The 16,935-nt window shown below is 40.2% G+C and overlaps 1 protein-coding gene across 2 annotated transcripts in view; it reads left to right on the top strand.

The window, feature by feature from the left end:
• Positions 1–497: 497 nt before the first annotated feature.
• The window catches only part of LOC108872655 (urotensin-2 receptor), a 45,653-nt gene continuing 29,215 nt past the window's right edge, over positions 498–16,935 (top strand). For both annotated transcript variants that reach the window (XM_018660457.2, XM_051066332.1), the window contains exons 1-3: positions 498–1,207; positions 2,396–3,111; positions 5,530–5,908. In XM_018660457.2, coding sequence (XP_018515973.1) covers positions 2,398–3,111; positions 5,530–5,907 — 1,092 coding nt within the window. In that variant the 5' untranslated portion in view covers positions 498–1,207; positions 2,396–2,397 and the 3' untranslated portion in view covers position 5,908. The remainder of the gene's footprint in view (positions 1,208–2,395; positions 3,112–5,529; positions 5,909–16,935) is intronic.

Raw genomic sequence — 16,935 nt, 5'->3', positions numbered from 1 at the left:
GTTTTGGTTTTCTTTCATTTAAAAGCACAAGCTGGAAAGGCTCTTCTTTAGAATACAACTTTATTAATACATTGTTCCTGTGTAGCCTGTTTGAGCTGCAACAGAAAGCCAAAGACATTGTTTGGCTTGGATCAGCTCCCTCCTCCTCCCCCCCCCCAGCCACAGATGATGTTTGATGACTGTGCTTAGGAGGATTGCCGCAGTGGTAGGTGACACTGACCCTGGCACTATCCATTTAAAATAATGGATACTGGATATCCCACGCTGTTACAAATGGGCAGAGTTAGCTGTCTGTTTAGCTACTGATTTATACTGCATGTGTGTTTGTGTCAGTGGGGTTGTTCTGTCAGTGTGTAATGTGTCTCAAGTCACAGTGCTGCATATCAGTTTGTGGCACACGCCCCCATTGCATGGAAATAGATGGCACAGGGGTTAGAGAGAGAGAGGGAGGGAGAGAGAACAGAACACATTTCCTGCATACCTCTCTCTTACCCGTACTCTCCGTCTTCTCCCTCCCACTTTGGGCTTCGGAGCAAGAGTGCCTCACTAGCAGCGCGCTCCTGTCTCTCTCTCTCTCTCTCTCTCTTCCTCTCTCCCCCCTCTCTCTCTTTTGCTCTCCCCTCTCTACCTCTGGCACTCTCTCTCTCTTACTCTCACTCAGTCAAAGGGGGGATTCTCCGTAACCAGCTGTAGCTTAACGTGATCCTACACTTCTCATCATCATTTCATTGATGCTCTCTTGTTTTTTGTTTTTTGTTTTTTTTAAATATTTTATCTTCTGAATTAAATTTCTCAGCTGCCGATTCACGGCTGACATCCAGTGTCTGGATGCTACCAAGGTGCACAAAGGGTAGAGGGAATGGAAGAGAACTTTTAAGGCTGCTGTACCTTTCTCTTGAATCTAGACACTCTGGATAGGTTTATTTACTGTTGAGAGACTACTCAACAATGGAGGGATTTTTGTTATAGTGGATGACTCATTTAGGTTATTTTCCCCTCTGGAGGCTGCTGGATATAGATTTTTTTTTTCCCTTTTGTTCCACCTGCGTGTTTCACCTCTCAGATACTCTGTAGAATCTGTTGGGACTTTTATGGAGTGTGAAATATTTGCAGTAAGTGCGAAGTTTGGAGGAGCAAAGTGAGACAAAGCATGGCTGATGGAACTGCAGCTGAGTGTTGAACCCTTCTGTCCAGGGAGGCAGTTCAGGTAAGACTACTGTGTATGTTTGTATATTCTAATTCACTTGCATGATCAGATAGATCTGTTGTAGATAGATCTCTAGTCTATAATAGTATATTCACATGCATAGGCTAGGGGCAGTTATCAAAGCGTACCAGACAGGTCTATCAGTGAAGGCTGAAATGGCGTATTAACCTCTTCTGACTTCATCTCTGCCCCTGGAAGAATACTTTCTCAGTGATCCCTGTCTGAGAGTTTGACAGCTTGGTATTAATTCGTCCAAATTGTGACTGGCTAAAAAGTTTTCTGTCTTCCTTCAACTGTTGCATCAACTCTCTTTTTTTTAAACATACGCCCTGTGCGTGTATAACAAAAACTTGCATCAGTTTGTCTGAATACTCTCAGAGACTGGAGATGCATTTCGTCATCCGCCTTCAAAAATCTGCTGACGTAAATAATGCTCAGATAGAAAATCACCCAATAACTATTACTCTCATTTCCATCAGCTATCGTCTCACTGTGAGATTCCCTAATCTTACAGTTTCCTGATCAAAATGCAACCCTAAGAGTGTTTCTCTCGTATGTTGTTTTGCATTTTAAATGCTTTGCAAATCTATCTTTGAATCAGGCTGTGGCACTCCTGTTCATGTTCAGTCCAAACAGATGTGTCATATGCCATTTAAAAACCTGAGGTCAGACACAGATACTCACCGTTTCAAAATTTGTCCAACATCTCATTTCATGACCAATTAGGGAAAACGATGTGGTTAGTCTTTCAAGAACATGCTGTACTTCATGGTGTTTTATATTACTCTAAATAAAATTTAAAAAATTATTGAACTGGCATGAGCTGGAAGATACTTTCAGAGCTGCTTTCTAAGCTATGACTAAAATGAGGAGATTTCATTTTCCTCAATATAAGTAAGTTCCACCTCTGCAAAAATGCAAGGTATTTCAACTGAAAGCTGAAGATGATGCAAATAGCAAATAAAGGAGCCTGAATTGAAAGAAAGCTCATTAAGATTTTCCCTAAAGTCTCTTTCTGTTTATAAATGCAATAAATCAAACAGCCTAGTACACAGTAGTTTCCATTCACGTAAGATCCACTGCAATTAAATAATAGTTGAAGGACCAGTCCAGGTTGGAGGACCACAGCTGATTGCCAAATGTGATTTTTCACCCTCATTCCTTGTATATCTCCTCTCACCCATACAGACATGACCACAATGTCCATGGAGCCTGTTGCAGTCCTCATGGAAAGGGGCGCCAATGCCACTGACCCCCCTCTGAACTCACATGAGGACACAGCTGCCACCTTTACCATCGGCACCATCCTCTCCATAATGTGCCTCGTCGGAGTCTCTGGGAACATCTACACCTTGGTGGTCATGTGCCACTCCATGAGGACTGCAGCTTCAATGTACATCTACATCATAAACTTAGCTTTGGCAGATCTGCTGTATCTTCTAACCATCCCCTTTGTTGTCTGCACACACTTCCTGAAGGGATGGTACTTTGGGAACACAGGGTGTCGAATTCTGATCAGCATGGACTTCCTGACCATGCATGCCAGCATCTTCACTCTGACAATCATGAGTACGGAACGCTACTTCGCAGTGCTCAAGCCACTTGACACAGTCAAGCGGTCTAAAAGTTACCGGAAGGCCATCGCGCTGCTGGTCTGGGTAGCTTCTCTCATCCTAACCCTACCAATGATTGTGAGCATTCAGCTAATGACAGTGGGCAACAAGGCCATGTGTCAGCCCACCTTGTCCCCACTCTCCTACAAGATTTACATCTCCTTCCTGTTTTGCACTAGCATTGTCGCTCCGGGACTGATTATTGGCTATCTTTACACCCAGCTTGCACGCACTTATTGGGTTTCACAGACAGAGAACTTCAAACAGACGAAGAAACTTCCTAACCAAAAGGTCAGTGCATCACAAGAATGTATTCTATGGGAGACAAGTGGTTCTGTTCTACACACTTTCTGATGGTGCTTTTCTAGATTTGTGCTCGTTATCTGTCCATGCCATCCAAAACAACAAGTGTTGACAACATCATGTGTCAGCGCCTTCCAAAACCTCCTTTACAAAAATATTTGATTAGGTTTATGCACAGAAACAAATTGGTTAGGGTTAGTGAAAGATCACAGTTTGGGTAAAAATAACTACTTGATTAAGACTGGAGAATGATCATGCTCATGGTTTTAAAAAAAAACAGAAACAAAATACTGACTGCCGACACAAGGTCTCAGTGACTAGTGTGTAATAGTTTAACCTTATGTTGAACCATCCAACCACCCCAGTCTCTTTTCTCTGTGGACTTTGTGGCTCTATACCAATGTTTGTTGGTTTAGAAAGAGGACTGGACTCTGTCCTTCAAGTCTTACTCAGTCTGTAACTCAGCTGCAGATAGAGCCAGACATATCCATCAGGTTAAACCTGACATAAAGGCTGCAAGTTAGGGGTGGCTCTGCTGTACAAACTACCACAGACAGTTCAGTCATACTCCTCATGGAGAGTGTGCTAACTCCTGAGGGAGGGGTCCTGTATCCTGTAGCTCACAGGCTTGTGGCATTCTCTCTCACAGCTGACCATGCTTCTGTTTGGTCAAAGGTTTGCCAACAATACTGTCATCTTGGCAGATAAACTGAAGCTGAAAGAGAGTACAAAGACAGCTAGCTTAACTTCAAGGACAGCAGAGGGCTATGGCAGGGCTTTGAATTAAAGTAAATATAAAAGAAATCATGTCACCCTAGGTAGTGAACCTAGTATCAAATACTACCCTGAAATACTGAAAGGAATTAGTAGTGGACTTTGGCAGGAGCTCTGGGGACCACCTACCCTTCAACACCCATCAACAGCACTGAAATTCAACATGTGGACAGGAGACAGTTGGACAAAGTGATGCATACTGCATCCATAATTATTGGATGCTATCTGCCAATACTAGCAGAAATATGTAAGGGGAAGATTACAAAGGACCCCTCTCACCTAGCTAACAACACTTTTAATTTATGTCTACATAGCATTATTGTCTGACAGAAAAGCCCTGGAAAGGCACCAGGGAGTACTTCACCCCAGCACTTAATCAAAAAGCACTGCAAGTGGACTTTGTTTTTCTGACAACAATATCTTGACAACAAATCTCCACTGCCATTGTATGATACACTAGCATCATCCCACTGCTTTTTATTACTATTTGTTTATTAAGTTCAGATATTTTCAACTAGAAGCGTTCGGAGCAGCCACAGCAACATGCTCGGAAAACGCAGACACTGTAGTGCTTTCTCTGTAGGTGGCCATATGGGTTCTTTGGGAACAACTGAAAAAAGACGTTGGCGCTCAGAAAGAAAACACTGTATGGACACAAGCCTTGAGAAGCATTAAGAGGAGAACATCCAGGTTCCAGAATAGCACATATCCTGAAGCTGTCCGCCTCTTTAACGCTCTAAAATTAGCACTACAGGCCACTAGGCAGGTTTAAATAATTCTGCAATAAGGCAGATGTTTTTAATACACTTAGCACTTTATCTAGTGGGTTGCTTGATATTGCTGCTAATTCCCCTGAAGGCTCAAGTGATTTAACTGGTGTTCTTTTGTGTTTGAGTTTATTTTATCCATTTGTTTTATGTTTTTATGATTATTTTATAGGCTGGATTTTTTTGATCTGTTTTATACTTGTAGAAGTATTATGTGCCTTATGAGTGCGTGGTTCTACTATTGTCTTTTCTGATCGTGTTTAAGTGAGCTCTCTAAGATAATTCCCAACAAATTACGTTGATGCTGCAATAAAGAACTGAATCTTAAATCTAAACAGTTGCTATGTAAGAGTGTGTGAGTACAGAGCATAACTTTGATTCTCTGCTTCAAGCATTCAGTTATCAGTCCTCTCTCTGCTGCTGTAGGTTTTCTATTTTCCATTACACTCTTGCCGTCTGTTCATGCTGAGACAAAACCCGTTCCAATTTGCCTCATGGCAGGGCTTAAGACGGGTCCATTTTGTCTTATCAATGTGATTAACAATGTGGCAAACTCTGCCTTACAGTTGCATTAAAGGCTGCTCATAGGATTACATGTACCTTGGAGCAAAAACGAACGCAGACTGTCCAAATTTCAAAAGTGCCGCTACTTGCTACACAAATAATTAATATAGTGCTATTTGTAACAGACAGCCTATGCTGTTATCATGTGGGAAAGACAGCCAGTGTTTGATAAGCCATCCTTGGCTTTCCCAGTACTTATCACTGGAGAGAAATCTGTTAGAGCAGCTCAGTCCCTAACTATCATGGATTCCATGGATCTGGCTTGAGTTGCATTAATTGTTCCTCTCTCGTCTCTCTAAAGGTGCTGTACTTGATCTTCACCATTGTGCTCCTCTTCTGGGCATGCTTTCTGCCATTCTGGATCTGGCAGCTGCTAGATCAGTTCCACCCCCCGATGTCCCTCTCCACCAAAGCAAAGCGCAACATCAACTACCTGACCACCTGTCTGACATACTCCAACAGCTGCATCAACCCTTTCCTCTACACGCTGCTCACCAAGAACTACAAGGAGTATCTAAGGAAGCACAAGCGCTCCTGGACGGCTGGCAGTTACTTCACCAGACGGAGTCGTTTTCAGCGCTCACCTCGCAGGTCGCCGTCTTCCAGCAGTCAGCAGTGTACTGAGAGCTTCATGCTCACGCACACAGCCTCCCTGCGAGCTCATAACAGCAGTTTGTGAGGTAGGAGCAACTTTCCATGACTTGCGTTTGTGATGTTGTTAGCTGATGGGAAAACCAAAAGTATGAAAGTACTTCCTAAGACTTTCCTGAAACATAGCTTAGTGTGGCACTGATTTCCAGCTTTTTTCCATCTTTCTCCTAACAATTATGCATCAGCAGCCCAGGAGCCAGTAGATGCTTTAGACTTGGCAGCTATGTTGGAGTTTTCTATCAGAGGAAAGCCTGGTTGTGATAGGTTATGTGATTACAGATGGCATTGATTTCTGGCCCTTTGAAAACATGGTTGTTTAGAATTCCTACTTCCTGGTATGCAGTGTAAACATGTCTGTATGGGACAACTGCTTCTTGATGTTTATGTATGGAACTGGGTGAGCTGGTGCAACATGTTCAACAACAATAAATATTCTATTGCACTGGGAAATTTGGAGGGTTCAGGATGCAAGCTTGATTTTTCCAATGAACATTTTTGTGCCAGTGGGTTTTCAGAGAACTGCCTACTTCTTTGCGGGGCACACAGCATGAATAAATCAAACTCACATGAGCCAGTCATTCTGTTCCACCTATATGCACATAGAGAAGGAAAACAATTCCTCTGCCTGAAGAAAAACAATTCATATTCATTAATTTCTGAAGTTGAAATTGACTTCTCTCTAACTGGTAAAATATAACACTGGGAGAACGTCAGTGACAAGCAGATTCATTGTTTTATCCATTCATACAAGTAAGATTGAGTATTATACAATAGAGATCACAAAAACAGACCTCCAGTTCATTTCAATCAAAATCTATATTCCAAACACAACAGTGATCAGAAAAAATTCAATTAGATGTTTTCCTCAAATGACAGACCTTTGAACTATTTTGTTATACATTTTCTTTGTTACACCTTCTCCAAAAGGTCTTCATTTTCATATATTAAACAATATCTACTGTATTGTTTGTATTGTTAAATGATTTTCTGTGGTTATACCACTTGTAAACATAGAAATATTCAGAATTTTGTTGATAATAACATACATTATTTATGAGGCACATTCTACATCACCGTATCAAATGTAGTATGTGGCAGCTCAACTTTACCTGTCAATTATGTTAAGTATTAGCCATGACATTTCTATTGCCTCAAGAAAGCTGTAATGTAACCCTATGACTGAAATATCATCCTTTACAGCTGTTATTTTAAATTGCCTCGAGGACCCTTCTTGAGGTTTCCTTTCCTATTCATTTTACAATATGATTTTTTATTTTGATTTTTAACTGGCTCTTGTTTGGAATCTGTATAAAGTTTGATTATTTCTCAGGTGTGCACCATTGCTAGGTGTCCCACTTAATACACGCAATACACATTTTTCTTCTGTGTGTGTATTTGTATGCCTTTGCCATTTATGTATGCCTGTCTCATACATTAAATGGGTTTTAGATGTCAGCAGCAAATGTCCCTTGCAGAGAAAGCTGGAGGACTGAATCATAGTGCAGCAGAGGGTGAAGAGCAGGGTGAAAGGCAAGGAGTGGGGTTGGGTGAAACACATTGAAAAAGCCAGCTGAGACACATGATTTTTTTAACATCTGCTGAATTAATAACTAAATAAAAATTTTAGAATGTGGATCATAATAAGATTGACACAGCAGGATATTATGCCTGAGTGTTTACCTTTCTTTCTCATAACATCTCCAATGAAACTAGACTATTTTATGTTCCACATTGATTTTCATTCCAATTCATCCCACAAGAGGGAAAAAGAAGGAAAAATCCAATATTTACAATCCCACTCATAACTTTGCACTCAGCTAATATATTGGTAGTGTTTTACCCTTGATTACTAGGTGGTGTGTGTCCAGGCTGCCTGCAGAGGGAGAGTAGCAGTGAGCCATATATCACCACTCTCTGCCTTGGAATACAATGTGCTGAGTGACACTGACCATAATTCACAAGGGCAGAGAATATGGCTCCATTTTTGTGCCTGCATGCTTGGAAACACACAGAATGGGACACAGATACAGAGTGTCTCCAATACACTCACCAGTGATGCATTATGTGGCGGTGCTGGGCGTTTGTAATAATTGTAATGGTTGATATTCTTTGCCACGCGGAGAGAAGTGGGACTAATGCCAAAGTCTCCAGTTGATGCAAAGCTAGCTGTTGATGGTCAGGCTGGGTACTACCATGTCTCATTTTCCACTCCGTTTTCTATGTGTGTTGTTGCTGTGTTCATGACACATTGGAAAGTCAGAAATTACATGCACTGACTCCAAAAAAAAGTATCTGAATGTACGAAATGGTCCGATTTTTTGTGCAGAAAAAATGTGGAAATTCAATGATTGATGTCATAACAACTACAATCATCATCTCCATCCTGACTAGTAGAGACAGTAATATTACAAGTCGTTTCCTATTGCTATGCATTATTGTGTGGTATATTTACATCCTTGATATATTAGTAAAGTTACCAGCAGGGCAGTTCTTGCAAAGACGTTTGTAATAATTGATATTATTCCACTTTAGAATAGTAGTACATTCACCTTGACATTTTCCATCTTACTCAACCACAGCAAGCAGGTGATATAACCTGTTTATGTGCTCCTTGTAAAGACAATGGCAGTGTAAAGATGTTACTGTAAGCATCCATATTATTTTCTGAGTTTATCATATTTATCAAGCTCACTTTTTTCTGACCTCAGAAGTTCACATTCACACAATTCACCACACTCTTGAACGCAGCATAAACACAGAAAATGTGATGTGCAGCTGTGGAGGCTTTAGAGTTGTTTAAATGCACCTTTGACTGAGCTGGGCTGAATAACAAAAGCAATGAATGTAATGTAGGTAACTGCCTTTTCAGTGGATAATATAAAATAGGTAAATGATTACTTTTTTTAATGACATTAGTTACATAAACTAAATATGCAGCATGACTGCAGAGGCACACACACAGAGAGGCCCTGTTATGTGTAGCTCATATGCGCAGCCTGAAGGTCGTTGCTCAGCCCAGTGTCTCTGCTAAGCAATCACAGTCTGGCCTAATGTGCTTTGATTTAATCCAGCCAGTAAGAAAACATCAAATTGATATTTTAATTCACCAGTAACAATATGCAGTACAAGCTTTTAATTATAATGACATATAAACAGTTTATGTGCCCTGGAGAAACACAGAGTGATTTTACAGCTATCACAAACTTGGCAACGCACCAGCCTTTCATTTGCTTTTATAGTTAGGGACATGAGACGCAAAACAAGGAAGCCAAAGTATCAAACAGAGACTGTGGATTGATTTTATTCTGTCCTACTGTGGAAGTGCAGCCACTGTGGTTAAAATACCTGGGGAGACAGCAGCACAGATTACACTGGATTCTTTAAGCATGATGCTATAATACAAAATTTGCTCTTTGTCTGCAAAGAAAAAAAGTATTTTCTCTATGACAGATAGATGTTTAGTGACTATAAAATGTATAACAGCAAATCTTATTTGTTCCACACTGACATTTTATGCATTATTAATTTGTTAATCATCGGATGACAAGTTTCCCCTCCCTTCCTCATGGGCTACTTCACACTTGGCTCTGCTTATGTTTGGTGACTACTGGAAACTGATGCATACAAAGGCTGACTCAGACAGACTTTACCACAGCACCTTTGGAAAATTAGTTTCGGAATAAGTGAGCTATTGGAAAACTCAATGGGTCATGAAAATGGAATAGTATATTTTTCTTTCAGTCCACTCTCTTGAAATCATTTAAAACTTACACCTTGATTTCTTTTTATTGGTTTCCACACACGTCTTTCACTGCTTTAAGTGGATTTCTGTGAAAGAGCCCCTTGACAATGCATGAGCACTTACTAATATGGTTTTGTGCTATATTCTAAAGTGACCCATAAATGTTTCCTCAATAAAAAGTTGCAGACTAAACTCTTGAGGCTACAGCGGTGACAGCTGCCTGGCAGGCTGTGTGGAAGTGCCCTAACTCCTAATGCACGCTGATAGCATCGCATGTTTACTGCAGCACAGGCCACACAAGGAAGCAGAGGCAGGAAATGGTAGGAACAAGGTATTTTAGCAGTTACTGTGGAAAACACATACAGTATAGGCCACATTTAAATGGCTGTGGTTTAATATTTACTGCAGCAGCAAGGACATATGGAATCTGCCCTTCAACACGCTTAATTATCCCATATATATAAGGGCTGCAGATTCCCTGCACACTCAGGTTTGAGATTGCCCTGAAATGTGCTGCTAAAGTGCCCCAAGAAATTACAGGGATATGAGGGGATGAGCTAACTGTTTCAGTTGCTTTTAAATTGCCTCTTCCCATATATGGCAATTTTGTTCCCTGTTATCAATGATCTACACAGTAAAAGGCTCATCAGATCAAAACACCCTTGCCTGGGTTATTATACATGGTAGCACACACAGAGATCTATAACGTTTGTGTAATCTCTGCCTATATGATTGTCAATAACACTTACTGTATGTATGAATGTTCTCAAAATACAGTAATATATCTTGGATTATCTTTGTAATAGTGGCATGTGTAACGGTTTCCCTTTTCCTCCCAGATAAGCAGAGGAAATTAGTCAGCAAAGGAAGTGGAAATTTTAATAAAAGAAAAGACTTTCGAGTAATATATCTCTGTCAGATGTGCCTGAATAAAGAAGGTGAATAATTCATACAAGGAACTAAAAAAAACCTACTACAATGAAAGCAGTTGTAGATTGCTGTATATAGTATTAATTAATTTTCAAGTATTGTTTTTATAGGAATTAATATTCCTTGTGCTCCCAGAGAAAATCCTCTAGTGCCTGAAGGCTAAAAGAACAGAAGAAAACATTAGCAAACCTTCAGCTCTCTAAACTGTGGGGTTACAGTTTGAACTGCTGCTTTAAAGAGCTCTTAGCTATGCTAGTGGCAAGACTGTAGATGCTGATTCTTCTACAGCCATGTGGCTAGCAGCTCTGCGAGGCAGCCTGTACTCACAACCTTAATTTAGCGTGTTAAGCATGCAGTTATGGATCATCCTAATTTCAAAGTCAATCTTAGTCTGCCACTCAAATAACTAAATTTCGGAATTGCTCTCAAAAATACAAGTTCACAAAAAAGCAAATATAAAATGACTTCAGTGCTGAACTCCTTTTGGGTTCCAGTTTGTATTTAGCTCCAATTAGCAAATCTAAACATGCTTAAACATGCTAATAGCATGTTAGTAAGCTAACGTCAAGCAAGTCTGTGCCTAAGTGCATCCTCACAGAGCTGCTGGCTAGAAATCCTAATATTGTCTGATGCCAAAATGTATTTTAAAAAGCATTAAAGCAGTATGAAAGCTGGGTTGCTGCATAAATCATCTAGGCTATGAAATCATACTGATTTGTATATGTTCAAGCAGTCATGCACAAATTTTGCCCCATAAAGTCCATACAGATTAAATGAGGGAAGTCTTGACCGCTATTAGAGCCGGCTATGAAATAATCATTTCCTCACAGACCAGACGTGTTCCATCTTTAATTATAATTGCTTTAATCCGATGTCTAGAGCTACACACTTCAGCCGCACTTTAAAGCCATCCTCATCTGTCACAGGCTGTGTCTGAGCATGTTATAGAAATATTGATAGAGGACTCATTAACTTGGTTATCATCTTATAGCCTTTTTCACACAGAGCTTCCATCTCAGGTGCCAAATGAAATGGCTGTTAGACTGAGGGTCTCTTGGCAGAATCAAGCAGAGGTCACCTCTGTAAAGGTCACACACTAACTCTTTCCTTTCACTCATGATGGTAAAAGGACTATTGATCTCCCAGCCATATATCTGAAAGCTGATTACACTGACTTGGAAACAGGAATTGCTGGTCTCCTCTCATCATAGGTGATAAGAAGCCTTGCCTGTATTGTCTCGAAAAGTCCCTACTGTGATCAATAAGCATCTTGACTCACCCTCCACTGCTGTTCTACAAGATTATACTGAGACTGGGATTGATCAAGTGCCCCCTTATCTTAGCTGAGTTCATGTTAATGTTTCAACCCTCATTTAGAAAGGTCTTAAGCTGATGAAACACGGGCTTCTCTGATGATTTGATGCACATGAATGTACTTTTTTTCCTTCTTGGGTCACACTCCTCTATCCTCAGCATATAAATTTTAGCACTTGACTCTCAGGAGCTCATGCATCCTGTTTTGTTTCTGTTTTTTTCTGCCAGCTTCCAGTCTGACATCTCACGTGAATCGGGAAGGAATGTCAGCTTGTACAGAGTTTAGCAAAGTAAGCACACAGGAAGTGATGATAGGAAAATCCAGTGGGTGACAGCAAGCGACAGCTTTTTCTTTTCTTTTTTTTGCTCTGAGCACTTCAACTTTTCTACAACATTTCAGCATTTTTGAAAATAGCTGCACTTTTCACATTTAAATGATAGCTGAGATGTCAGTTATAAAACTCATAGAAGGCAATTTCCTGCCTCTCTACACTTTTAATTTAGTTCATGCCGTGTACAGGAGCTAGCTCTGTGTTCTATGACAAATTCACCCAGTAACTTCTGAATAAACCGCATGGACAGATTTGGCTGGAGCAAAAAAAAAATGTTGTTGAGCCCCTATTTATGCCATCCTACCTCCTATCCTCAGTCTACTGTGTATGTGCCATTTCACCTCCAGTTACAGTGCACGCTATACAGTTCTGTAATTTGCCCAAACACCCAGACACCAACCAACCCCGGTCCTGGACTTCTATGTGGATCCAGGTTTTAATGTCAGTTATTTTTCAACATTTTGTTTGATTATACAAGGGTTATTAAGTAATATGCACTGTGTGAGCATGCAACAGACTAAAATAGGTAAAATAAGAAAAACGTATTCATCTTATTCACAAAATAGTGGCCATTCTTCATACCTAAGTATCATGCTAACTCAGACTGGGGTAGAGTTGTAAAATAAGTAAAAATGTGTTCACATTTAAAGTCCTGGTAAATTAAAGCCAAATGTCTATGATTCTCCTTGTGGTTATTTTGTAACTCTTTATAGTCGTTTGATTTATTTTCCAAGAAGAAATGCTGTGCACAATATGCTTGTTCAGTAATCCATCATCATACTGAAAACCCAACTACCTATCACTTTCTGACATCAATCACATTCCTCTGACTCGACCTTGTTGAGGAGACTCGTGCTGTTTTATCAGTGTAATCCTCTACAGGACAGAATACCATTAATGTAGAGCTTGATATAGTTAATATTGCACTTACTGGCACGAAGCTATTGACAAATCAAATTATACATGACTTACTGACACTCAGTAATCCTGTACCTTGGGTGTCTGGAGGCCAATGGGCAGTTGTCCACTTTGCCCAGTTGGTAATCCAGTCTCAGTGAGGGTGTCAATCAGAAAGATATCGCCTTACTGTACCGAGACTGTACTGAGCCTTGATGGAAAACTTACTGCAGTGTGACGGCATGGGAACAGAATGGCTCTCCAACATGGAGGGAAAAACGTATTGGTCCTCTGCTGGCTGCTTTCTCAGACAAAAAAGAAGCCTTGGGGACACGGTGGCTAAAGTGATAGCGAGCCATTTCTTTAGCACTTGAAGCCCTGGTTCTCACACCACATGCAAAATGCCTACATGCCCTTAAGCACTTCAGGAGGTGTTACGGACTACTGCTCCGAGGATTTGGAGCTTGCGGAGGCAAAATGAAGGAAAACAGAGATAAGGGTGAGGAGAGGAATGATAATATGGTATACATTTTAACAGAAAGATGAGGACAGGTCAGCTCTTTTTTTATTTGTTCTTCTGTTCTAATGTCAGGACAAAAAATGATGAAAAAGAAATGGAGCAGGCGAATATAGATTCAGTGAGAAGACAAGAAAATACATTTCTGTGTCAGTGAAGAATAGAAAAGCTAGCATGCTATACATAGAGGAGCTTAGGGAACATGTGAGTGATGAAGCTAAGGAGAATATGGATTAAGATTGTGTAAAAATGATGTGTGTGTGTCTACATTTGTGTGTGTTGAGCGATGTGACTGACCCAGGACAGCTGTGTGTTTATAGTCCTCAGGTCCTCAGCTGCACACATGCTTGTAAATACTTATCCTCTGACCCTGGACAAAAGTGTCTGGCATCTGCACATAATTTGGCAACCTAGACCTCGGGGAGGGGGGGCATTAAACACTCACACAAGCAGCACCAAAACATTAAAAATCAGCCCTGTGCTCATTTTTAATCCACGTCTACTGAATTGAACACCTCTAAATCCTGCAGCTGGCTTTTGTTGACTTCCTCTCTGCTTGCTCTTTCCCTTTGTGTCCCTGTCCTCCACAAATAATGGAAATGTTTGTGTGTTCATAGAGGAGGATGATACAGCTCAGTGGAAATTGCTATAGAATGTTCCAATTCAGAGAACCATGACAGACATTTAGCAGGGTTTTTTTTTTTTTTTTTGCTCTCTTTTGCTTTCTCTCACCTCTAAACAGAATTTGTGAGATGAACTGTGAAGATTCTCGCTGCAGTGGTGTCAATCAATGTGAATTATTATCGCGCCTCGTAACAGCAGTAAATGGACCTGCAGAGCCATCAGTTCTCCATGTTCAGGCTGCTGTCCCCAGGTGGATGCTGACCTTGTGAAATGAGTGATATACCTTTTAAAACAACTGAATTTGGGAAAAAGTGTGTGTCCCCTGACAGTAGACATTTGTAACAGTCGACCTCCTCTCCCCAACCCAACGACCAAACAGGAAGGAGGATGGTGGATTGTGGTTTCTGCACAATTCCAGATACTTAAAACATGTTTTTGAAAATGTTTGGTTAAAGTCAGAGATAGACTGTAGCTGTAGAACATCAGGTATGGTTATAGTTACACAGTTAAATTGCCTGGTTAAACACTGGTAAATCACTACGATAATCTAAAAAGTTCCCCCATAGATTTTACCACATTATCATCAATTTATAGTCTTTTATTTTGTTGCCTGGTTGATTTTAATCTGTATGTCTTTGCATGGTTACAGTCCAAACACAAACTGCTGGTAAAAAATGCAGCATTACTTCCACTGTAGAGATTCCTAAAAATGCAAACAATATTTTAAAAAAGGGCTCAAGTGCAGCTTATAGCTAATTCAGTGATTCTATGCCAACATCAATTCACAACAGTAAAACCAGTTACCAGGCCATCCACCATGCTAACCTCTATTGTTTGCCATGCTCCATAAACTACACACCACTTCCTGCAGTGGCAATAAACAGGGCTGAAATCACTCCCTATTTACTATGTAATGCACTGTATCAAGTTTCTGCAATTTATCTCTGTCCAAAATATGAGTGTAAAAATGATGCTTCATATTGTAAAGATTCCCATAAAAGAGCAAAGATACTGTACTCGTTCTGGAGCTGTAAGGAGTTTATTCACAATGGACATCAGAGGTAATGGAAGGTGCATAAAAATATATGTTTAGATTTGACTGCTCTACGACCTGGAAAGGAAAGCAATTTCCAATGTAAACTGCAAAAAAAAAAAAGTTTTCAAAGCACCGTCACTGACAAAGTGCAATAACTAACTTATGCACCATCTTTGCCTTATGTCTCGACCTCAGAGCCTCCTCTGCAACTCTCCCACAGCCCCACAGCGTTTGAAAACTTCTGCTACAGAGTGAACTCTTGAGTGTTTATTATAGGCGGAATAGTAACATATGGATTATTTCAAACACAGACTTGGCCTCTTTCATGGTACACATACTAACTTGCAAAAGCTGGAAAAACAGGTGTAACGTTAATGATGGCTCCATGAAATTTAATTGCCCCTAGGAATACAGGAATAGTGACAGGTCAAAATATCTGAAAGTCCTTAAAAGTAAATTGCACTACAGAGCTGTCAGCTGGGAACACTATGGAGACTTGGCTGCTTATCCATGAGATATCACTCTTTCACTGAGCTCATGTCATAATATGCATTATTTATCATACTGAACTTGCAAAAGCTAAGACCTGAAAAACAGGATCATGTATCTGAAACCAGGAAGACTCTTAATGATGGCTCCATGAAATTTAATCTCCCTGTTGCTCACTGAAGGACAGGCTGAGCACGTTTGGCTCTAATCACTCTGGACTTTGCATTTGTTTGTGTGTGGCTGGTTGTTGAGGGATCTGCACTCTGCAGCGTGCAATAAATCATGGTCATCTAGCAGTCATAAAAAGCTGATACAATCAATAGGAAGTCTGGATGTGTGCTCACAAAACAGCCTGTTAGCGTAATTTAACTCTACATCGCTCTCTCTCTCTCTCTCTCTCCCTCCCACTACAATGTTAAAATAAGAAGCCGAGGACTTTAAAATAGAAATTATGTTTCAAGCCATGATCTAGTATCATGTTGAGAGCTGTTACAGAACTTAATCATGACTTTGGTCTTGTAACGTGTAACAGTCTTGTAAAAATGTTTGTTTTAAATAAAAATTTGATTTAAAGTTATAAATAATTAGGCTGACATGATTGAGTTCACATTACAAACAGTAACACTGGATTACATACATACATCATTTCCTGTGAATCCCTCATGCTTAGGTATGCAATTTGAATCCAGCACAGAAATGGTGGACTTGGCCACGATCAATAAAAAGTACAATAAAGAGAGGTAATTAAAGAATGGAAATACATAAAATGGCAATTGCTGAAAAGAAAAAAGCGGGATGATAACTTACATAACCAACTGTTATATAGTTATAATATATATATATATAATAAAGTTGTTTATACCGCCCAGCATGCACTATATTTGTGTCATATTCCTTCCTTTTACTAATCTGAAAACAGCTGCATGATGGAAACTTATTTGCCTTCACAAGTTGAGTCACACTGTCTTATTTCTTCATGTCAATAAAACAATAAAACAATGACGAAGATAGGTATCAGGTAGCTCTTTGCAGGCCAGTCACGTTCTTCCACACCAAATTGGGAAAACCATGTTGTCATGAACCTGGCTCTGTACATGAGGGCACTGCCATGTGGAAACAGGAAAGAGCCTTCCCAGAATTGTTGCCACACAGTTGGAAGCACACTATGCAGATGT

Source organism: Lates calcarifer, linkage group LG23 (genome assembly GCF_001640805.2).
Source record: "Lates calcarifer isolate ASB-BC8 linkage group LG23, TLL_Latcal_v3, whole genome shotgun sequence".
Taxonomy (NCBI): Eukaryota; Metazoa; Chordata; class Actinopteri; family Centropomidae; genus Lates; species Lates calcarifer.
This window is presented reverse-complemented; position numbering and strand designations above follow the sequence as displayed.